Source organism: Chiloscyllium plagiosum, unplaced genomic scaffold (assembly GCF_037043375.1).
Source record: "Chiloscyllium plagiosum isolate Xiang-an unplaced genomic scaffold, Cpla_swu_hap1 HiC_scaffold_2, whole genome shotgun sequence".
Classification (NCBI taxonomy): Eukaryota; Metazoa; Chordata; class Chondrichthyes; order Orectolobiformes; family Hemiscylliidae; genus Chiloscyllium; species Chiloscyllium plagiosum.
The window spans coordinates 19,298,625-19,324,058 of NW_028270140.1; the positions used below are offsets into that span (position 1 = coordinate 19,298,625).

Genomic DNA, 25,434 nt, shown 5'->3' on the forward strand with positions numbered 1-25,434 from the left:
GTGATTTGCAAAGCAAAGATGTAAAGACATTTTAAGAAGTGGGTTTCTAATTTTCATAAAGTCTCCAATCTTGGTAAATAGTGATTCAATGAGTCAGTTCACCTGAAATAATACTTTAACTTGAAAAAATACACAATAAATAAAAACAGGAATCTGTGCCTGGACTTCAGGGGCCAGCTTTTAGACTGCAAATCCTGTAATTGTGAGGCATGTTGGAAAGATGGCACGTCTGTAAGTACAGTTCTTAATATGTGCAAGCTGCTGGTTAAAACAAGCGAACTGCTCTACATACTTCATACAAATAAGGAACAAGAGTAGGCTATCCTGCCCTTTGAGCCTGCTCAATCATTCAATAAAATCATAGCTGATGTGATTTTAACCTCAACTCCACATTTCTGAATACCCCTGATAATCCCCTTGACAATCAAGAATCTAAGTACCACTGCTTTAAAATAATTTGAAGATTCTGCCTCCACTGCCTTTTCAAGAACAGAATTCCAAAGACACTTTGCCCTCAGAGAAAACTTTCTTTCCTCGTCTCTATTTTAAATGAGCAACTCCTTATTTTTAAATTATGACTCCTACTTCTAGAATCTACCACAAGAGAAAACATCCTTTCACCCGGTCAATTCCTGTCAGAGTCTTGCATGTTTCAATTAAGTCATCACTGACTCTTCTAAATTCCAGAGAATATAGGCCTAACCTGTCTCATCTTTCTTTATGTAACAATCCATTCATTACAAGTATTCATCTAGTAAACCTTCTCTGAACTGTTTCCAATGCAATAATGTCCTTCTGTAAGAAAGTTGATCAGTCCTGTACACAGTATTCCAGATGTGGTCACACCAATGCATTGTATAATAAATATAACCTCCTTACTCCTGCATCAAAATTCTCCTTGCAATAAAACATTCAATTAACTTTCCTGATTACTTACTTTCCCTGTATAGTAACCTTCTGTGCAATGTATGCACTGGGACACCCAGATCTCTCTACATCTCAGAGCTCTGAAAATAATGTGCTTCTTTTTCCTTTTTTCTGCCAAAAATGGACAATTTCACATTTTCCCACATTGTACTCCATTTGCCTGGTCTTTGCCCACTCACTTAACCTATCCATAGATCTTTGCAGACTCCTTATGTCCTCTATACAACTCACTTTCCTTCCCATCTTTGTGTCATGAGCAAATTTAGCTATTATATCTTTGATGACTTCATCCAAATCAGTTGTCTTAATTCTAAAGAGTTGAGGCTCCAGCACTGACCCCTGTGGCACACCACTCATCAGAATCAGAATATCCTTTATTGTCACATTCTGCCAGTCTGAAAAAGATCCATTTATTCCTACTTTTGGCTTCTGTCAGTCAACAGATCTTCTATCCATGTCAATATGTTACCTCTCAATACTAAAAACTTTTATTTTCTGCACTGTGATGTGGCATCTAATGAAATGCTTTATGGAAATCTATGTACAATACTTCCATTGATTCCCAATCCAAAGAAAAAGGTTACATCTTCAACAAACTCCAATAAATTAGTTAAACATGGTTTCCTTTAACAAAGCCATGTTGGCTCTGCCTGATTACCTTGAACGTATCCAATTGCCCGATTTTAATATTTAATAATGGCTTCTAACATTTTCCTTATGACATATATCAAGTTAACTGGCCTGCAGTTTTCTGCCATTTCGTCTCACTCCCTTTTTAAATAAAGGAGTTAAATTAGCTGTCTTACCATCTAAAGGAACCTTCCCCAAATTTAATGAGTTTTAGTAAATTCAAACCAACACATCAACTCTCTCAAATAAAAGCAAAGTACTGTGTGTGCTGGAAATTCACAACAACTATTTCACTGGCTACTTCTTAAGATGCTAAGATAAAATCATCAGGACTCAGGGACATGTCAACTTGCAAATCCCACCATTTACATATCTTCTATTTGCTGTTTTATCTTTGTCATCTTCCTCATGATCTCTAATATAGTACTACTTAGTATTACTTTCCCGGTAATTGTAATTTTATTGAGCTCCTCCCTCACCTTTAACTCCCAATTCACAACTATTTGTGGAATGCTACTTGTATTCTCTCCAGTGAAGACCGACACAAAGTATCTGTCCAATTCATCTGCCATCTCTTTAACCCCTATTACTAATTCCCCACATCATCTTCCATAGGACCAACACTTACTCTGTTAACTCTTTTCTTTTTGAAATATTTGAAGAAACTTTTCCTGTTTTTAATATTTTTGGCTAAGTTTCTCTCGTACTCTAATTTTTCCATCCTTATTAAACTTGCAGTAATTCTTTGCTGTTTTAAATATACTACCCAATCTTCTGACCTGCCACCTATCTTTCTACAATTATATGTTGTTTTTTATGTTTGATACTATATTTGAATTTCTTAAATGTACCTTGATGTTGTGTCCATCCTTCATAAATTTTTCTTGTTTACTGGAATGGATCTATTCTACGCTTTTTGGAATATCTCCTTTAATGGTTGTTAATTCATTTCTATTGACCTGTCCTTTTAGCTAAATTACCAGTTCACTTTTGCCAACTCTGCTCTCATGCCTTCATAATTGTTCTTGGTTAAATTCATAACAGTGGTATTGGACACACACTTTCACTGGCTTGTCAGTAATTAATTCTCTCTCGATGCAGAAAAACAGTTCTAATACAACCTGCTTGTATTCTGCATTAACAGCTGTCATTTCCTTGTTCACACCTCTCAATCGTGTTCTACAACATTCTTATCATATTTAGGGTGAAATAAAACAGAATGCCTTGAACTGTTGGCCCTGTATCAAAGGCATCCAAGTGGGCTAGAAGCAATTCAGTAGTTTTACTTATAATTCTCTCTTAAGTGTCTTTCTTTGCACAGCTCCAAGTCTTTCACCATGTCAAAGCTCTGGCAGCAAAGAGGTTCATTCAAGACATATATAATGCTATATTATATCTGCTATTACCAGTAGCAGACCAATCCAAAACATGTCTGTACTTCTTCTGGAATTTATCTCTGCACGTGCAGTATAATAGAAGAAAGATTTGAGGTTTACAAGTTCATCTTCCTCGTGATCTCTAATATATCTATCTATTCCTACCCATCTTATTTCATTACCACTTTGTAAACTGCTTTGTTCTAACAAATAAAGGTCTAACTTGCCCTTCTGATCAGGACCCCAATGAAAATGCTCTTTCTAAACGCTGAGTAAATATCCTTCTTTGTAGCAGCGAAATTGACGTTTCGCGAACTTGTAAACCTTTCTTCTATTATACTGCACGTGCAGAGATAAATTCCAGAAGAAGTACAGGCATGTTTTGGATTGGTCTGCTACTGGTAATAGCAGATATAATTCCTGATGAAGAGCTTTTGCCCGAAACGTCAATTTCGCTGCTACAAAGAAGGATATTTACTCAGTGTTTAGAAAGAACATTTTCATTGGGGTCCTGATCAGAAGGGCAAGTTAGACCTTTATTTGTTAGAACAAAGCAGTTTACAAAGTGGTAATGAAATAAGATGGGTAGGAATAGATAGATATATTAGAGATCACGAGGAAGATGACAAAGATAAAACAGCAAATAGAAGATATGTAAATCAGGAGAATAGGTAATGTGTATATTTTACAGGATGCACTGCAACAGTTCACCAAGGTACTTATGTCTGTTAGCATGGCAAAAAACCTGAGAAGGAGTATCATAACAGAATAATATTGAATGCTTCTCCAAGTTGTACAACATGCTGATCTGTACAGATAATCACATTCCTTCATCAATGCTATCAATTTGATGGTATTCCCCACCCAACTCCATTACAAGATCTGCAGCAGCTCAAAGAGAAGGGCCACCATTGTCTTGCCTACACAATTCAAAATTACTTACTCCTATTGCATTCTTGTGACTATTAGTTTAATCATTAACATTAATGTAATAGAATATTAATTGTACAGAAATTTAGCCTGTTCAGTTCTCAAAAGGACTGAGCTAAGAATTGACTATGATAGTTGTGGATCTAGAGCCAAATTCAGCATCGCACGTTTTCTTTAGGACTGGAACAAAAACCTCATCAAAGTGCACCCCACAAAGCTCCAGGAAATGCTAGAAACAAAGGGCTTGCACTTATTAAAAGACACTTCTCATCCCAAGGCATTCCATAGCCTCTTATTCTTCTCCTCAGTCCATACTCAGAGTTCACTGCCATAGTGAAGTGTGTATTATGTGGGTTTTGTTACATGTGGGGCCAGATTATGTTATAATATGTTTAACAACATCTGATGATAATTATAGATTATCATCTCCACACTTGAAATTTGGGGAGGACAAGCAAGGCAAGGAACTACATAGCTCCACAATAAGTGGTAGTATTACGGAAAGAGTAGAGTCGCAGAAACATGGGGACATCACCACCTTCAAGTTCCCTTCCAAGCCACTCACCATTCTGACCATGGTGAAATTATATCACCATTCCTTCACTGTCGCTGGGTCAAAATCCTGGAATTCCCTCCCTCTTGCCACTGTGGGTCAACCCACAGCAGGTGGACTGCAACATTTCAAGAGGGCAGCTCATCACCACCCTTTTAAGGGCAACAAGGGTCAAGCAATAAATGCTGGCCAGCCAATAATGCCCACATCCCACAAATGAATTTAAAAAGAGTGACAGAGGCAGAATCCCTCATTGTGATTAAGAAAAGACTTGGATATGCTTTCAGAACCCTGAAAGGTAATAGGGCAGGTAGTTAAAGAATTAAGAAGACAGAGATATTACTTTGGTGGTTGGGGTTAGAGATAACAGCAGTGAGATTATGCTGGGATTGTGTAAAAGACCATTTTGAACCAGCTGGAATGCTGCACACTGGGTTGCTCATCTCATTTCAAAGGAAGTGACTGCACTAGACAGAATATAGAGATTTACAATGATGTTGCCAGAACAGGAGAATTTTAGCTGTGAGGATAAACAGGCTAAATTTGTTTCTATTGGGAATAGTGGAGGCTATTGGGAGTTATAATCAAGTGGTATACAGTTATCAGTGACCTAGATGAACTGATAGGAAGGAGTTTTTTTTTTCTTTTAACAGAGGGATCAATAACAGTGATGTAGGTGTGAAGTTCATTGGTGTAAGGACTGAATGGAGTAGAGGAGGAATATGCTCTACTGAAGGCACAGTAGGAGTCTGATGCTCACTATCTAAGAGGAGGAGTGTGCAGAAACATTCACAGCATTTAAAAATACAACTGTGCACGTAAAGTGAGGTAACTACAGAGCTATGGCTCAAAGCTGAAAGATGGAATGCAATTGGACAATGGTTTATCAACCGCCATGGACACAATGGGCCAAATGGCCTCCTTCAGTGCTGTACTTCATCACAATTGCTCCTGGAGTCAGGCATTTCCTTGGCAAATCATGTTTCTTAAGTTTGAAATTGCAATTAGGCTTAAATATAAATTGCCCAAGTGCGGGCTTTTTAGGTGTTGGAGGTGATTTCCTCGAATTCCAGGAGCAGCAATTACTGTTTTATATGCTGTTGCATTGTTTTGGAACTTTGGGAAAAAAAAGTCAAAACAACAGCAGTTTTAAAAGGGAGGAGAACAGACAAAGGAAGCACATGGTGAGGACAGTGCAGGAGAGAGAGAGAGAGAGAGCGAGAGAGAGAGAACCTGCACAGTTACCGCCTTTGCTGTTTGAATTTGTGTATCGCTGGACATCAGAGTGCATATGGGAAAATTAACAAACAGTGAAATTCACAACTAATCTTGGAGGAACTGTTGGGCGAAGTTCACAGCACAGAATCAGATAAGTTAATTGTTGTTTTAAGTCTGTCCAATAGAAAGGCTGCAGTAGTGAGTATAGTGGATTCTTTCTTGATTATATGTTTTTGGAGATAAGTCTCTTGATTAAACTTAAAATATAAGCCATAGCTATTTATTTAACCTGGGGCAGTGTTTGTAGAGGAATAAGACGGTGTTATTTTCAGGGTCTGTAGACTGTGAAGGAGCAAAAATGGCTTTTGCAGTGATATGTACTTCTTGTCAGATGTGGGAGTTTAAAGAGAGTTTAAGAGTTACTGCGGATTATATCTGCCATAAATGCTGGTGGATGCGAATTTTATCAGATCGAGTGGATTGGTTGGAGGGACAGATAGAAGCAATGAGGAATTTGCAACAGCAACAGTATGTGATGGATGGCAGTTATAGGAAGGGGGGAAAATCTCAGATACAGTCACATAGATGGGTTAACTCCAGGAAGGGTAAGAGAGGTAGGCAGCTAGTGCAGGAGTCTTTTGTGGATATACCCATTTCAAACAGGTATGCTGTTTTGGAAAATGTAGGGGGTGATAGATTCTCAGGGGAACATAGCAAGAACAGCCAAGTTTCTGGTGTTGACACTGGCTCTAATACAACAAGGGGTACGTTGGCTTCCAAGAGACCAATTGTGTTAGGGGATTCTGTAGTCAGAGGTACAGACAGACATTTCTGAGGCCAGCAGAGAAAAAGCAGAATGGTGTGTTGTTTCCCTGGTGCCAGGATCAAGGATGTCTCAGAGAGGGTGCAGAATGTTCTCACGGGGGAAGAGGGGCCGGCAGGAGGTCATTGTCCACATTGGAACCAACGACATTGGAAGGGAAAAGACTAAGACTCTGAAGGGAGATTACAAAGAGTTAGGCAGAAATTTAAAAAGGAGTCCTCAAGGGTAGTAATATCTGGATTACTCCCAGTGCTACAAGCTAGTGAGGGCAGGAATAAGAGGATAGAGCAGATGAATGCATAGCTGAGGAGCTGGTAAATGGGAGAAGGACTCACATTTTTGGATCATTGGAATCTCTTTTGGGGTAGAGGTGACCTGTACAAGAAGGACGGATTATACCTAAATTGGAAGGGGACTAATATACGGGCAGCGAAATTTGCTAGAACTGCCTGGGAGGATTTAAACTAGTAAAGTGGGGGGGGGGGGACCCAGGGAGATAGTGAGGAAGATCTGAGACGGCTACAGCTGAGAATAGAAGTGAGTCAAACAGTCAGGGCAGGCAGGGACAAGGTAGGACTAATAAATTAAACTGCATTTATTTCAATGCAAGGGGCCTAACAGGGAAGGCAGATGAACTCAGGGCATGGTTAGGAACATGGGACTGGGATATCATAGCAATTACGGAAACATGGCTCAGGGATGGGCAGGACTGGCAGCTTAATGTTCCAGGATACAAATGCTACAGGAAAGATAGAAAGGGAGGCAAGAGAGGAGGGGGAGTGGCATTTTTGAAAAGGGATAGCATTACAGCTGTGCTGAGGGAGGATATTCCTGGAAATACATCCAGGGAAGTTATTTGGGTGGAACTGAGAAATAAGAAAGGGATGATCACCTTATTGGGATTGTATTTTAGATCCCCCCAATAGTCAGAGGGAAATTGAGAAACAAACTTGTAAGGAGATCTCAGCTATCTGTAAGAATAATAGGGTAGTTATGGTGGGGATTTTAACTTTCCAAACATCGACTGGGACTGCCATAGTGTTAAAGGTTTAGATGGAGAGGAATTTCTTAAGTGTGTACAAGACAATTTTCTGATTCAGTATGTGGATGTACCTACTAGAGAAGGTGCAAAACTTGACCTACTCTTGGGAAATAGGGCAGGGCAGGTGACTGAGGTGTCAGTGGGGGAGCATTTTGGGGCCAGCGACCATAATTCTATTCGTTTTAAAATAGTGATGGAAAAGAATAGACCAGATATAAAAGTTGAAGTTCTAAATTGGAGAAAGGCCAATTTTAATGGTATTAGGCAAGAACTTTCGAAAGCTGATTGGAGGCAGATGTTCGCAGGTAAAGGGACGGCTGGAAAATGGGAAGCCTTCAGAAATGAGATAACAAGAATCCAGAGAAAGTATATTTCTGTCAGGGTGAAAGGGAAGGCTGGTAGTTTTAGGGAATGCTGGATGACTAAAGAAATTGAGGGTTTGTTAAAAAAAAGAAGGAAGCATATGTCAGGTATAGACAGGATAGATCAAGTGAAACCTTAGAAGAGTATAAAGAAAGTAGGAGTATACTTTAGAGGGAAATCAGGAGGGCAAACCAGGGACATGAGATAGCTTTGGCAAATACAATTAAGGAGAATCCAAAAGGTTATTACAAATAAGGACAACAGGGTAACTAGGGAGAGAATAGGGCCTGAAAATGTGTTGCTGGAAAAGCGCAGCAGGTCAGGCAGCATCCAAGGAGCAGGAGAATCGATGTTTCGGGCATGAGCCTTTCTTCAGGAATGAGGAAAGTGTGTCCAGCAGACTAAGATAAAAGGTAGGGAGGAGGGACTTGGGGGATGGGTATTGAAAATGTGATAAGTAGAAGGAGGTCAAGGTGAGGGTGATAGGCCGGAATGGGGGTGGGGGCGGAGAGGTCAGGAAGAAGATTGCAGGTTAGGAAGGCGGTGCTGAGTTCGAGGGATTTGACTGAGACAAAGTGGGGGGAGGGGAAATGAGGAAACTGGAGAAATCTGAGTTCATCCCTTGTGGTTGGAGGGTTCCTAGGCGGAAGATGAGGCGCTCTTCCTCCAACCGTCGTGTTGCTATGGTCTGGCGATGGAGGAGTCCAAGGACCTGCATGTCCTTGGTGGAGTGGGAGGGGGAGTTGAAGTGTTGAGCCACGGGGTGGTTGGGTTGGTTGGTCCGGGTGTCCCAGAGGTGTTCTCTGAAACATTCTGCAAGTAGGTGGCCTGTCTCCCCAATATAGAGGAGGCCACATCGGTGCAGCGGATGCAATAAATGATGTGTGTGGAAGTGCAAGTGAATTTGTGGCGGATATGGAAGGATCCCTTGGGGCCTTGGAGGGAAGTAAGATTATTGATTGGCCCAAGTTAACACCAACCCCAATCAAGAAGCACTAGCTGACAAGTGTTAAGAGGGGATTTAGATTCTCCACAGTTCAGGGATAATAATTGAGAAGCTGTGAGCATCGTTTTGAGATACATCAACTCCCAGAAATATTGGTCATGGACAATGGGACGTTAACAGCAGGGAACTTCAGTATTTCCTAAAGTCAAATGGTATTCGACACATAAGGACAGCTCCATACCATCCATCTTCCAATGATCGAGCTGAAAGAGTGGTCCAAATATTGAAGACAGGATTAAAGACGCAACCTACAACTTCACTTGATACCAAACTGTCCCAGTTCCTAAGGAGGAGATTCTAAATCCCCAGTCAATTTTTTTTTGTGTGAAATATGAGTCTCATGTTTATATTTTTTTTTTCTTTGTGTGCAGGTGTGATACACAGTGAAAATCTCCTGTTTTTTTTTCTTTTTTTTTTCTTATCCCCACACTACCGCCTAACTGCGGTAGTGCTTATTTTAAATCCCCTGTCTATTTTTTTTTCTTTTTAACTCTTACACTACCACCTAAGATCCCCTGTCAATATTGATCAACCAGTGCTTCCTGATTGGCTCAGGTTAACAACTCCAATCAAGGATCGCATGGTCAACAAGATACACATGGTTCCAATCACTACATCCCTCCTCCCGGTGATGTCAATCTGGTCTTTCACTTGTAGCTTTTCCGACAATGTTTTCGCCACAGGTTCAGTTCTTCTTACATGGGCGGCATGTACCTGATTGCAGCCCATCTCTTGCATCTGGAGTGTCTTGGGAGAGTTTCCTCCTTTTCTTCTGTGGGGAACACTATTGAGGCTGCATCTTTCTCAGACTCTGAGATTTCCTCAAGTTAGACGGAGAGGGAAGAACCTACGGTTTATGACAGGACTTCTGGCTGTTCTGAGGGGCCAGGTTTGTTTTGCTCCTGCCCCATTTGTGAGGTAACAGCTTTCAGGTGATCCAAATGTTTGTTCAGGACCTACCTGAACTTTGTAAATCACAGGACCTGACCTCGCATCAACTTTGCCTCATATCCATACAGTCTTTTCCATGGTTCCAGCACCAAACTTCATTCCCTTTATTAAACTGTCTCTCTCACTTAGAGGAGGCAAATAACTGGCAGTGGCAGGAAGTATCAGGTTTAACTTAATGCAGAGTCTTTACCCCATCAGCAACTCTGCTGAAGCTATCTCTGTTGTTGCCTGTGGAGTGGTCCTATAATTGACCAGGAACTGGGACAGTTTGGTATCAAGTGAAGTTGTAGGTTACGTCTTTAAGCCTGTCTTCAATATTTGGACCACTCTTTCAGCTCGATCATTGGAAGATGGATGGTATGGAGCTGTCCTTATGTGTCGAATACCATTTGACTTTAGGAAATACTGAAGTTCCCTGCTGTTAACGTCCCATTGTCCATGACCAATATTTCTGGGAGTTTATGTATCTCAAAACGATGCTCACAGCTTCTCAATTATTATTCCTGAACTGTGGAGAATCTAAATCCCCTCTTAACACTTGTCAGCTAGTGCTTCTTGATTGGGGTTGGTGTTAACTTGGGCTAATCAATAATCTTGCTGTCAACAAGATCCACCTAGTTCCAATCATTGCAATTCATAAATAGGAAAGGTATGAAGAGATATGTGTGGGCAGATGAAACTAATTTAGATTGGGATTATGTTTGGCATGGACAGGCCAGGCCAAAGGGTGTACAACTCAGGTTTAAATTCTCACTCTGGCTGTTTTAAGAATTTAGTTCTTTAAAATATATATGCAAAAAAGGCTAAATTAGTAAAAGGAACCACAAAGTGATCAGACGAAAGTTTAAAAATAAATCAATGGTTCAGTGACGTTCTTTTTTCTGGAACAAAACCTACTGTTTTTAAACCAGTTTGACCTGCTGTGATCCCAGTTCTACAACATAGTTGACACATAATTGCCTAACAGTGCATTGCAATTAATTCCACCACACAATGAGCATAACTAGGATGAGCAATAAATGCATTGCCTACAATGTCCATAACCTACAAATGAATATTCTTCTGTCAAATACAAGTCTTTCATTAATAATGGGTGTTTCTCCTGCCTGAAGTAAAACAAAAAAATTAATCTCATGGTCTTTCAAAATTGCAAGTTGTGTGGCAAGTTTATGCAGGAATATATTTTTACCTTACTTGTAGTAAAATGTACCAGTTAAATTGCTGATAATTAGTGTAACATGCGCTAAGTGTCAGCACAGCATCTTTCGGGATGATTGACTTCATGTGAAAAAGCTCATAAGTTCCATCTCTGAACAGCTTAACAGCTGAACAGCTGACCAAGTTTCTCAATTCTAAAGCACCTCCAAGAAGCAAATCAGAAGCAAGCAACTTCTGGAATAATTTCTGAATGCTTAAGCATTAATGGTTTAAATGGTGAGTACTTAAGTGCTTTTCTATCAAGTCTTGTAGCATGAGGGATACGGGGATGGGATCAGAGACAAAGACAAGGTCATTGTCCACAACAAGCCCTAGACTGGGGCAAATGGAGACCCACCACTAATATGCAGTCAAGTGGGCGGCACGGTGGCACAGTGGTTAGCACTGCTGCCTCACAGCGCCTGAGACCCGGGTTCAATTCCCGCCTCAGGCGACTGACTGTGTGGAGTTTGCACGTTCTCCCCGTGTCTGCGTGGGTTTCCTCCCGATGCTCCGGTTTCCTCCCACAGTCCAAAGATGTGCAGGTCAGGTGAATTGGCTGTGCTAAATTGCCCATAGTGTTAGGTAAGGGGTAAATGTAGGGGTATGGATGGGTTGCGCTTCGGCGGGTCGGTGTGGACCTGTTGGGCCGAAGGGCCTGTTTCCACACTGTAATGTAATCTAAAAAGCCTCACTTGTTTTCTAGTCAGAAAAATCAGCCACTTTTTGAACTTGCAAAGTTTTTGGATCAGTGGTGAGTTGAGGCTATTGAGTGGTCATTAATTGATTGCCAAGGACTTTAATTACTGACAAGTCAAGAAGGTTACTCAGAGATCTTATTGTCCAATGTTTAGTTGCTCAGTGGTGAGCAAAAGAGAGCATCCCTTTAGGGCTAACTCACTCAAAGTTTTAATGCAATAAAACAGAGAACTGAGGACGCAGAAGATCTGAAACAAAACAGAAACTGCTGGAAAACTGAACAGGTCTTACAGCATCTGTAGAGAGAAAGCAGAGTTAACATTTTGAGTTCAGTGACCCCTCTTCAGAACTGATAGCATCTTATTTTCCACTTCGGGAACCTTAGCCTACAGAGCTCAATTCAGTTCAATAATTCTCGAATCTGTACACCTTGTTCCATGTCAGCACGGTGGCTCAGTGGTTAGCACTGCTGTCTCACAGTGCCAGGGACCTGAGTATGATTCCAGTCTTTGGTGACTATCTGCATGGAGTTTGCATGTTCTCCCCATGTCTGCGTGGATTTCCTCTGGGTGTTTCGGTTTTCTCCCACAGTCTAAAGATGTGCAGGTTAGATGGATTAGCCATGCTAAATTACCCAAAGTGTCCAGGGATATGCAGGCTAGGTGGGTTAGCCATGGAAAATGTAGGGTTACTTGGATAAGATGGGAGTAGGTCTGGGGAAAGTTCTTCAGTGGCTCAGTGCAGACTCAAAAGGCCTACTTCCACATTGTCGGGATTCTATGATGTCCTATGGCTCCCACACCCCAGGGCCTGCCATGACACAGGCTACCCTCAGCACAGACAACACACTTACACCTACTCATGGGCCCTAGTATCAGTTTTTCTCCTTCCCTGGCTTACCATCATCCATCCCTTTGTCAGCCTGTTTTTTTTTTGTCGCGCTCTCTGGGCTCCATTTCCACCTTTTCACTTACTTCTCCTCACCCCCTCCCCATCTTCAGAATACGCCCCTTCCTAGCTACAATCAGTTCTAAGGCTTCACTGGAATTGCAGACAATTCATTGCTATGCTGCACACTCCAGGAAAGGGATAATCTCATCCATTACCACAAGTGTTTATTTGATAAATGCAACCTGATTATCACATGAGAAGTGTTATTGTTTAAAAATGAACAGCCTCAGAGTCAAATTCACTTACATCTTACATTGTTCCACAAATCAGTACAAATTCACCCTCTTGTAGCAGTAAAAGACATTTATCAGCTATTCTTTATTTATTATTGGAAAGTGGGAATCCCTGGCAAGGCCAGTATTTATTGTTTATCCTTAATAGCTCTCAAGAAGCTCCTTGTAAGATACCTGAACTAATGTGGTGAAGATACTTGCATTGTGAGGCTTGGGAGAGTGTGGCAAAATTTAGACTCAGTAACAATTATAGAGTCATAGAGATGTACAGCATGGAAACAGACCCTTCGGTCCAACCCATTCATGCCGACCAGATATCCCAACCCAATCTAGTCCCACCTGCCAGCACCCGGCTCATATCCCTCCAAACCTTTCCTATTTATATACCCATCCAAATGCCTCTTAAATGTTGCAATTGTACCAGCCTCCACCACATCCTCTGGCAGCTCATTCCATACTCGTACCACCCTCTCTGTGCAAAAGTTGCCCCTTAGGTCTCTTTTATATCTTTCCCCTCTCACCCTAAACCTATGCCCTCTAGTTCTGGACTCCCTGATCCCAGGGAAAAGACTTTGTCTATTTACCCTATCTATGCCCCTCATAATTTTGTAAACCTCTATAAGGTCACCCCTCAGCCTCCGACACTCCAGGGAAAACAGCCCCAGCCTGTTCAGCCTCTCCCAACAGCTCAAATCATCCAACCCTGGCAACATCCTTGTAAATCCTTTCTGAACCCTTTCAAGTTTCACAAAATCTTTCTGATAGGAAGGAGACCAGAATTGCACGCAATATTCCAACAGTGGCCTAACCAATGTCCTGTACAGCCGCAACATGACCTCCCAACCCCTGTTACTCAACACTCTGAGTGCTGAAGAAGGGCCTGTGCCCGAAACGTCGAATCTCCTGTTCCCTGGATGCTGCCTGACCTGCTGTGCTGTTCCAGCAATAAAGTTTCAGCCTTCTTCACTATCCAATCTACCTGTGACTCCACTTTCAAGGAGCTATGAACCTGCACTCCTAGGTCTCTTTGTTCAGCAACACTCCCTAAGACCTTACCATTAAGTGTATAAGCCCTGCTAAGATTTGCTTTCCCAAAATGCAGCACCTCGCATTTATCTGAATTAAGCTCCATCTGCCACTTCTCAGCCCATTGACCCATCTGGTCCAGATCCTGTTGTAATCTGAGGTAACCCTCTTCGCTGTCCACTACTCCTCCAATTTTGGTGTCATCTGCAAACTTACTAACTGTACCTCTTATGCTCGCATCCAAATCATTTATGTAAATGACAAAAAGTAGAGGACGCAAGAATAATTGAACAAAAAACAATATATCTTCTATGATAGTGTAAAGTTCATGGAGTGAGATGGGGAAAGGCGCAGTTGGGTTTTGATAGATCTTCACTTGGCACTTTTTGCTGACAGGTTTGTGAACACTTGTGAACAGCCTTTTCTCTTGAACTCATATTTTGGGTTCCAGATCATCAATGCTGACATGGAATCTCTTCCTCCACCTATTAACTGTTTAATAGTACATCATGTTTCATAGGTGAAGGTGGTAAAACAGCAGGGCTTTGATGTGATCCTTGGTTGTGGATTTGCTTAGCTCAATCTTCTCGCTCAAATTTCTGCTCTTTAGCAGGAATGTGCTTCTACGTTATGGCCTCACTAACTGATGACTTATTTGCTAATGCCACAACTGCAGAGGCTGCATTCCCTGCATATGGAGCTGCAGGGCCTGTGACATCACTGACAGCATTTGTTCCAGGCAGATATATGTATCAAAGGGGATTCGGACCAAAGTGTGAGAAAAGAACTTCACACCTCTCTTGCCCCATCACTCCACCTTCCAGCTGCACCAGTCCCTCCCATTTCTCGCATTATCCTACTCACCATTTACACCTTTGTCTGAATCCCAAACCTTTAGTCTTTCAGCTGTCAGGAAGTCCAACATGTACTGTTTTTGCGCGAGGCAATATTTCCAGGTTTCAGAAGCATTATAAACAATGGGACATCTTTTTTTTAAATCGGTTTCAGCAAAGCCGCGGGTGACAATACAGACAGGTGAACAAAATCAAACAATATGATCCAAAATAATATAAAAATTCTGGAGAGAGATCCATACTCCCATCACACAAAAATCTAATTTAGTGAACCCAATCACAAATTAATTGACACCACGATAAACAGACCAAATGCCCTCTCAGAAAAATCCCACAATCCCAAGATAACAAAGTGGAATTTAGCATCTTCAATTACCACAGAACAGTGACCATGTAACAATGGTAAACACATAATTGTGATTGGTAGTTGTTTTAAATAAATGTTCCAAGTTTCACATCACATAATAGAATATCCACACCTTAACAATAAACAAATGTAATTTTATCACCAGTAACTTGTGTATTTTTTTAAAAAGTAGTGCTAATTAATCTTTCTTCAGTCACCAGGGACATAATATTGAAGCTCAGAAAGCCTAAACTGACTGTCCCTGCCCAACTGCAGCATGACCCATTTTCGACGCACAATGTGGTTAAGTTTCAAGTACAGCATTTCAATATCATACTTTTTATTCCAACGGGCCTATTGGGAATTAGTACCAACCGAATTTAAACATATATACACAAGCACACAAAATACACGTAATAAAACCAATGTCAGTGGATAAATCAGCAGTTATCAAACTACACATCAGAACCCCAATTGGGTTTGAAAACTCCCCTCCTCCAAGCCTTGGTCTCAGGAGTTTCTGGTCCGAGTCCTTGTCCTGTCCATCTCTCTATTTTGTTACCTCTTTCTCAGAAACATTGTCAAATATCACTGGCACAGCCACAGCCACACGTTTGCCCAGACTCAGTCTCAATTGAGGCTTGAGTTGTCAGAGCTGCCACCACCAGCACTTGCTGGCTGAGCGACACTGCATGGCTGGGAAATGGGAAGAAAGTGGTTCAAGGAACAGATAACAATGTGTGTGGGATCATAGGGGATGATTACAGTGCACTAGTGAAGCTGAGGCATGGAAAACGGCTTCAGCCAGTCGGGAATATGGAGAGTTGGCCTGAAACCTCATGCTCCATGATTTTCACTTTCCCGGTCCCCAGCGCCTTATTTTCACCATGGACATCCAGTCCCTGTATACCTCCATCCCCCATCACGAAGGACTCAAAGCCCTCCGCTTCTTTCTTTCCCGCCGTACCGACCAGTACCCTTCCACTGACACCCTCCTTCAACTGACTGAACTGGTCCTCACCCTGAACAACTTCTCTTTCCAATCCTCCCACTTCCTCCAAACGAAAGGAGTAGCCATGGGCACCCGCATGGGCCCCAGCTATGCCTGCCTCTTCGTAGGATATGTGGAACAGTCCATCTTCCGCAGCTACACTGGCACCACTCCCCACCTTTTCCTCCGCTACATCGATGACTGTATCGGCGCCGCCTCGTGCTCCCACGAGGAGGTTGAACAGTTCATCCACTTCACCAACACCTTCCACCCCGACCTCAAATTCACCTGGACAGTCTCAGATTCCTCCCTCCCCTTCCTCGACCTTTCTATTTCTATCTCAGGCGACCGAATCAACACGGACATCTACTACAAACCGACCGACTCCCACAGCTACCTGGACTACACCTCCTCCCATCCTGCCCCCTGTAAAAACGCCATCCCATTCTCCCAATTCCTTCGACTCCGCCGCATCTGCTCCCAGGAGGACCAGTTCCAAAAACGCACAACCCAGATGGCCTCCTTCTTCAAGGACCGCAATTTCCCCCCCAACGTGGTCGACGATGCCCTCCACCGCATCTCTTCCACTTCCCGCTCCTCTGCCCTTGAGCCCCGCCCCTCCAACCGCCACCAGGACAGAACCCCACTGGTACTCACCTACCACCCCACCAATCTCCATGTTCAGCGCATCATCTGCCGTCATTTCCGCCACCTCCAAATGGACCCCACCACCAAGGATATATTTCCCTCCCCTCCCCTATCAGCATTCCGTAAAGTCCACTCCCTCCGTGACTCCCTCGTCAGGTCCACACCCCCCACCAACCAAACCTCCACTCCCGGCACTTTCCCCTGCAACTGCAGGAGGTGCAAGACTTGCGCCCACACCTCCCCCCTCACCTCCCTCCAAGGTCCCAAAGGAAACTTCCATATCCGCCACAGATTCACCTGCACCTCCACACATATCATCTATTGCATCCTCTGCACCCGATGTGGCCTCCTCTATATTGGGGAGACAGGCTGCCTACTTGCGGAGCGTTTCAGAGAACACCTCTGGGACACCCGGACCAACCAACCCAACCACCCTGTGGCTCAACATTTCAATTCCCCCTCCCACTCCACCAAGGATATGCAGGTCTTTGGACTCCTCCATCGCCAGACCACAACAAAACGACGGTTGGAGGAAGAGCGCCTCATCTTCCGCCTAGGAACCCTCCAACCTCAAGGGATGAACTCGGACTTCACCAGTTTCCTCATTTCCCCTCCCCCCACCTTGTCTCAGTCTAATCCATCGAATTCAGCACCGCCTTCCTAACCTGCAATCTTCTTCCCGACCTCTCCGCCCCCACCCCAGTCTGACCTATCACCCTCACCTTGACCTCTTTCCACCTATCACATTTCCGACGCCCCTCCCCCAAGTCCCTCCTCCCTACCTTTTATCTTAGCCTGCTGGACAAACTTTCCTCATTCCTGAAGAAGGGCTTATGCCCGAAACGTCGATTCTCCTGTTCCCTGGATGCTGCCTGACCTGCTGCGCTTTTCCAGCAACACATTTTCAGCTCTGAAACCTCAGGTGACCAGTGCCTGTCACACATTATCATTAATGCCTGCTCAGAAGCATCCCTCTTTCCCTGGATTGGAAACAGCATAGCTCCACATTGAGGTAAGATACTTCCCTCACAAATTAAAGTCATTTTATGTTAAAGCTGTACTTCATGCAGCAGAATTCATAATGAAACTACAGCCTCTGAACTGTAAATATGGTTTTACGTTGATTGAGATCATCAGTAGAAAGTTCAGAATTCATTGACCCATCTTACATTAAAATCATTGATGTGAAGGGCACTGCTTGTCACTGGCCACCTGGATGTTTCCTTTCTTGCAGGTGGTGGAAATTGAATATAGATTTACACACTTGTTGTTTTTCACTGTGTTTGACATCTGCACACACATGACATGGGTATGGGGGAAAAATAAGCACTGTCACTGTCTGGTAGTAGTGTGGGGAAGAAGAAAAATAAGAAAGGAAAAAAAAAGTAAAATAAAATCAATGATGTCAAAATGGCGTCAGTGAATAATACTAAACACAAATATGAACATCAATTTCTTGACATAGGTCCACAGAGGCCAGTATCCTGTCACCAAGTCACCCTCTGCACATGGAAAGTGCTTGGCACTGATCCAGGTCCCACAGAGCTAGCTCTCAGAGTGAACAGAACCTCTGACACTCCTGTTCTTTTATATTAATCCCCCCACACTATTGCCTAACAGCGGTAGTGCTTATTTTTGCCCCAGCACCCATGTCGTGTGTGTGTGTGTGCAGGTGTAGGACACAGTGAAGAACAAACAGGTGCATAAACCTTTATTAATATTCCACACCAAGAAGAAAGGAAACACCCGAGTGGCCAGAGACAAGCAATGCCGTTCTCATCAAAGGGCTATGCTGTGTGATCAAAAAAGGGGACAGCAGGGATTAAATCAAAGTAGAGTTGGAGGGGGAAATAAAATGCTCCACTGCCCACAGTGCCCACCTCTCCTTGAACAGCTCAAAGGTATTAGTGGACATCGCGTGCTCTTTCTCTAGGGACACCCGGGCTCTAATGTAACCCCAGAAGAAGGGAAGGCAATCAGCCCTAACGACTCCCTCCAAGGCCTGCTGCCAAAACTCAATTTCTTATCTGTCAGCCAGGGCTCCCTGATTTGGACCCAAATTAACAGCCCCAATCAGGGACCTCATATTCGATGAGGTCCACCTGACCAACTTCGTTACAACCACTAGTCCACTAGCTGGAATCCAGATGATGTAAATGTGACTATGGAACAAGTCAGATTATTCTTGAGAGGAAGGAGATAAAAACCAAATATCAAAATAATTAGAATCATCAGTCCCCTCCAAAAATTCAATGACACTGTTTCCTTGAAGGAGAAAGGAGTTACTTTGCAGAGTCTTGGACAAAATCTAATCTTCAACCAGCACAGTCTACAAACAAAATCTCATTGCTGCTTGTAGGACTTTGCCCAGCACAAACTGGTGATTTGTATTTTCTCCATTCAAGTATGACTACACAAAGTACATCACTACCTTCAATGTTTCCCTCTGATCCTTTTCTTACAAGTTCCTCGCCTTCTTTAGCCAACTAGGGCACAGCATAAAAGCCTCTGCACTGGAAAACATTGCACTGTGTGTGTCAATATTGATAATATTGAAACGTAAAGGGCTACACGCATGGGCAGTTCAGGTTAGAGAAAGTGAGGACTGATGAAGGGCTTATGCCCGAAATGTCCATTCTCCTGCTCCTCGGATGCTTCCTGACCCGCTGTGCTTTTCCAGCACCACACTCTCACCTCAGTTCAGGTCAGGCGGTATCACAGAAGGTTCACGTATGTCTACATTTCAGATTATTCCAAAGGAAAAAGGAGTGAGGTGGACAGACAGCGACCTCGAGGGGAACATCGTTCACTAACGAGAGACAACATAAAGGGGGCAACGACAAGAAACCTGATTTGGAAAAGTAAAAATATTAGACTTGGTTTGACAGAAGGGGGAGACAAAGGTTACTACAGTCAAAAAGATATACTGGACAGAACACCGAGCTCGGTTACACAACACATTCATTGAGAATAATGAGTGACAAAATGGGTCGAAGACCCATCTCCTCCAGCAGCAGGATTTTGAGAATATACACTGGCATTCAAAATGTTTTTATCTGTCACATACCCCCCCCCCCCATCCTGTTGATTTCATGTTTAACCTCGCTCCCCATCGAATCAGTGTCACAGAGCCCAATGCGCGCACACACACAAAGTACAATTCAAGATCAGCCAGCCATCTCACACACAGTAACAAATAATCCCATTTACCTCGTCAGCCTCGGGTTCTGTGCAGTTGGCCATCATCCCCGGCGAGCCCTGGCTGGGTGGTTAAACGCTGTACAAAGTTTCTGTTCACAGGCTCACACGGCAGAGGTGAAAGCGAAGCACTTTCCTGGGTCGCAGTCTTTCCGCCGGATGGATCCAGTCGGTGTGTCGCTACAAAACGAAAATGCAGCCAGTCCTGTTAGTCATCTAGACTCCTCCTCCTGTGACAGAGCCGGGGGAGGGTCTGGTACCTGCCCGCCAGGTATTGTCACTGCGTGCTACTGTTAGATCCAAGGCTCTGTCTTCCACAAATGCTCTTGCTTCGGCAGTCTCATGGCTACAGTGTGTTTCAGAGAATTGACACAAACAGTCGTGAGATGTGGGTTAACTCTGCAAATGAAACTGAAAGGAATACAATACCGCCAGTCATCTGGGGGAATTAATGGAAAATAAGGAAATGATATATCAATTCAACAGATGCACTGCAATATTTTGCATCTGCTTTCATGTAAAGGTTACAAATAACCTCCCAGAAATAATTGTGACTCCAAAGGTGAAAGGGACAGAAGAACTTTAAAGCTTATACAATTACCAGGGAAAGGGTGCTGAGGAAATGAGAAATAAAATATGACAGGTCTTGCTGGACATCATCCTAGGGCCTTAAAGGAAATGGCTGCTGAGATAGTGGGTGTGTTGGTTTTAATTTTCTTAAGATCCTAGATTCTGGAGAGGTCCTATCAAATGGAAAAGTAGCGGATGTACATTGTTTATTCAAGAAAGGAGAGAGATCTTAAGCAAGAAACTACAGACAAGTTGCTTAATGTGTCATGAAGGGATGTAAGAATTCAATAGGCTGGAGCTTACAGCATGGCATCTTTGAAAGTCTCAATGGAGCCATGGAGTCACAATCATGGCTAGGTACAGTGCAAACACGCTGTATTATTTTCCAAAATTCCTAGACTCTAGAACAATACCAACAGATTGGAAGTCAGCAAATGTAACATCACTCTTCAAGAAAGGACAGAGAGAGAAAACAGGGAGCTACAGGCCAGTAGCCTGATGTCATTTGTAGGGAAAGTGTTGTGATCTGATATTAAGGAAAATTTAATAAAGCTTTTAGATAAGCATAATGCGATCAGAACAAATTAAAATGACTCCAGGAAAAAGAAATCCTGTTTGACAAATGTATTGAACATCAGGATGCAACATGTCAGTGGTGACTGATGCTTGATTTAATGGTGACACATTCTCAGGGTCAGGAAGTTCTGCCACAGGCCTTCATGTGATTGAATAGGCTGATTCTCAATCCATGGTTCTTTACACACATCAGCCAAGATTTGCCATGTGATAGTGGGATTCGGAACACAGAATTTACTTCCTTTCCTTTGTTTCTCTGCTGCCATTCTGCCTCATTTATGAAGACATTGTAATTCAAAACATGTTGCAGCTTGATAGGTATGTTGCCCCTTAAAGCAACTGACAGCAAGCTCTTCCCAGTCAGTAATGTCAATGATTGGGCTTTAAGCAGAACCTCAGACTGACTGATTTTCCTTTCCTCCCCTCAAATGCTGATGTGAATCCAGTTCTGAAGAAGGATCACTGGAGATGAAACGTTAACTCTGATTTCTCTCCACAGATGCTGCCAGACCTGCTGAGATTTTGCTGCAATTTTTGCTTTTGTTTATCATTAAGGAGTGGTTTGTTGGTGAGAATAGGGAAGGTTTAAATAAACATAATCAGCTTGTAGCTGTATGCACACACCCCACAGGCTTGCTGACTATGTACAGGTGTTAGCATTCAGTTTGCTGCAGTTCCACACTCCCCACTTAGTTCAATATAAGACCTGCTCCTTTTGTGAGGCATGTGTTGATTTCAGCACCAAGTAATATATGGCGATTGTGAAGCCTAGCTATGTGAACATATTAACAACCTTCAGCATCACATTATCGGTTGTTAGGATCACTCGACCCGAAACGTTAACTCTGATTTCTGTTCGCAGATGCTGCCAGACCTGTTGAGTTGTTCCAGCAATTTTGGTTTTTGTATCACATTATCAATGCAGATTAATGGCAATATGACAATGCACTGGACTATGATATTTGCTTTTGTTATACTGATCTTCTTCCGGGCTTGAGAGAGTCTGCATTTTCTGCTGAAGCTGTTCCTCAGTATGAACTGCTAATGTACTATCATCAGCATACAACAACTCTCCAATGAAGACTTTCCACACTTTGTCTTGGATCTCAGGCAGGAAAGGCTGAATAATGTTGTGTCAATTCTGGTATACAGGCAGGGTAAGAATGTGGTTATAAAGCTACAAAAAAAAACATAAGCAGAAATGCTGTTTGCTTAATATGTAGTGCATGTTCTCTCCCATGGGAATGCCCCATCATTCAAACATATCACATAGTCTCATAGGTTTTAATTCAATTACTTCTCTGGACTTAGGTTGTGACTATCAAATTTATTGACTTTCCACAGTTACCTTCAGCAGGTACTTCGAGATCATTGCCTTCTTCTTCTCAGTCCCAGTGTTGATGGTGTTAGTTAGTCAATGTTAAGACAATGGCCTTCTGACCATAAAAATCGGGCAATTTATGCCCAAATTGTGATTGTCTATGAATTGGACAGAAGGTGCTGGTATCCCATGATGTCTTATTCCTCTCTTTAGTGACTGAGGGCACATGGGAAGGAGTTACTGTCAAATTAAACTTTGTGAAGTGCTGCAATTCATCCTGCTTTTGATCCTGACTCAGGTTTAATGAAATGGTACTAGAAGGAGTACACAAATGCACCGGCATTGTTAAATATGTTAAAACATTAAATCCTTTGTCCTGGTCATTTCAGTCAGTTGCTGGGAATTTAAATCTTTTTTAAAAAAATATTATTGGTCCCTGCAAGGACCATAACAATAGTTCTCCCTATCAAACTTATTTTGTTTCTCTCAATATCTTGAAAGGTTAGGCCAAATAATTCTTTCACCTTTTAAATTCTAGGAAATACAACCTTGATTTGTATAATCTTTCCTTCAAATTAATTTATCCCTTGGAGCCCTGGTGTCATTCTCATAAATTTATACTGAACTCCCTCCAAAAACAAAGTACCCTTTGTAAAATGAGGTGCCCATAACTACTCAGAGTACTCCAGTGTTTGTAAAGTGGAAGCATGAGTTCTACCTCCTTTGTATTTTTTTTTCTCTCTAGATATAAAAGACAGTATTTATTAGTCTTTTGGATCCCTTTATATACCTGTTTGTGACACTCAATCACATACCCGGAATCCTTCCCCCAATACTCCTTGAACCTTCACAGTTTCTAACTTTTCCCCATTGAGAAAGTGCCATTTTTAGATCCAAAGTGGATGATCTCAGATTTTCCATACTTAGAATCTATTTGCTACAGTTATGTCCATTCACTTGGTATGTTACAGATTAATCGGGCAGTCCGACTTGCTGTGGCTTGCATGCTGTACTCAAGAGCTATGAATAGTGATGGTAGAGGGTCCAACATTCTTTCAGTCATATGTTGTTCCACTTTTACAACCTGCTATTCGCATGCATTACTCCTAATTGGTCAAGATATGAATGCGCTCTCTTTGGCTATCAAGTCTTGGGGTGGGACTTGGATCCAGAGTTCCTGGCTCTGGCAGGAATGCTATCTATCATGTCACATGACCTCATGCACCTATTCACTGAATCTATCAAAAAAGGTGAATGGCATTTTCTGGAGTTCACATGTTACACATCTAGATCCTGAGTTTGTTGTCAGTAATTTAATAGAGAATGTACAGTTGAGATCCCTCCTGAGAATGAACTCAATTATGAATCATTAAACTGATGACATGCATACTCCACTTTTAGTCTTGCCAAAAAGTCATTCAAAACGTTCCAGCTGAGTTATTTAGTATAACATGATTTTTTGACTATATACAAGGTTCATACTTACCATGAAAAAGCTTCACTTACACTGAAAGAGTAATTATATATGTGATGAATCTTAAAGGTTAAATGATAAGAAATTCCACTTTTAAAAAAAAAGTTCTGAAATTTGGTTAAATAATCTGAATTCAACTTTAATCTCAAAGGTATGCCTCAACCATTTATTTTATTTTAAATTTAAAAACTAAGTGAATTTGCAGCTTTTACTTCCAGGTTTGTTGCCAGTGAAACTACTTTAAAGTGATTGGCAGATTATCCGGTGTTGGATAAATGGAGATCCCCTTAACTTGGGGCCAGATTCAAATTGACATTGTGAAAGATTAAATCTGCATCACAAAGACTGCTAAATCACTGTGAGCAGTGGAAAATGCCACCGTTCCAACAGTTCTGTAAAATCCAACCAAGTATCTCAGAGTTTGAAATTAACACGGTGGCTCAGTGGTTAGCACTGTTGCCTCACAGCAATAGGGACCCGGGTTCAATTCTTGCCTTAGGCGACTGTCTGTGTGGAGTTTGCACATTCCCCCTGTGTCTGTGTGGGTTTTCTCCGAGTGCTCCGGTTTCCTCCCACAGTCCAAAGATGTGCAGGCTGGGTGAATTGGTCATGCTAAATTGCCCACAGTGTTAGGTGCATTAGTCAGGGGGAATGGGTCTAGGTGGGTTACTATTCGGAGGGCCGGTGTGGACTTGTTGGGCTGAAGGACATGTTTCCACACTCTAGGGAATGTAATCTAATCTAATCAAAACTAAAGCTAGCTGTATAAATATTCCACCATGAAATCTCCAGCATTGTTTTTCCATTGTCTTCCACCAGTCAGTGCAAATTCATAAACTGCAAGACTGCATAGTCATCTGGCACCAAGAACAGAATTTATAACATATTATTTTGTAAGATATAACTTCTACTCAACTTGCACACAATACAATACTTGCACACAATCAAGAATAGTTTAAACATGTCAACTGATTTAATAATGATCTCCAATGGTTGCTAAAACATTGCATGCTTGTGAAACTTCCTCACAATGCTCTTGTAACAGAGTGCAGCTTGGATGAAAACATCTGGGAAATTTGTTCACTTGGAACACACTGGATTGTTCTTTAATAACATTCTTAAGTGTAATAATAACCCCTTCCAACTAGAAACAAAATCACAACACAAATCCTGAGTATACCCAAATTGTTTTTGTTGATTATAATGACTTTGTAATGAGCAAAAAAAGGTCACAAGCTGTCACATGAGAATCAACTTTTGTCAAGTGACCATGACCAAGCTTGGTCCTGAGTATGAGTGTCCATTATCCTGATAAGCAGACCTGTTGTCATCAGTTAGACCTTACAGATGCTGAGATATATCCCACCAAAGCGCTCAAAGTCAATTTTGTGGTCTTTTCCAAACAGTTCCCTCTGGTCTGAAGGCCAGTGGTCAACACTTGGAAGGGCTACCAAGAAGGGAAGATGAAAATTTGGTGGCATCACTTCAACAGAGGCTGACTATGTCACTCGGTGCATAAGTGTGGCCGCTA

The 25,434-nt window shown here is 42.2% G+C and overlaps 1 protein-coding gene across 4 annotated transcripts in view; it reads right to left on the reverse strand.

Annotated features, from left to right (window-relative positions):
- Window positions 1-20,144, reverse strand: part of ttc39b (tetratricopeptide repeat domain 39B) — a 130,026-nt gene extending 109,882 nt beyond the window's left edge. For 2 of the 4 annotated variants that reach the window (XM_043720582.2, XM_043720574.2), the window contains exon 1: window positions 19,975-20,144. In XM_043720582.2, coding sequence (XP_043576517.2) covers window positions 19,975-20,010 — 36 coding nt within the window. In that variant the 5' untranslated portion in view covers window positions 20,011-20,144. The remainder of the gene's footprint in view (window positions 1-19,974) is intronic. The other 2 variants (XM_043720557.2, XM_087995054.1) reach the window with 2 other exon arrangements.
- Window positions 20,145-25,434: the final 5,290 nt, after the last annotated feature.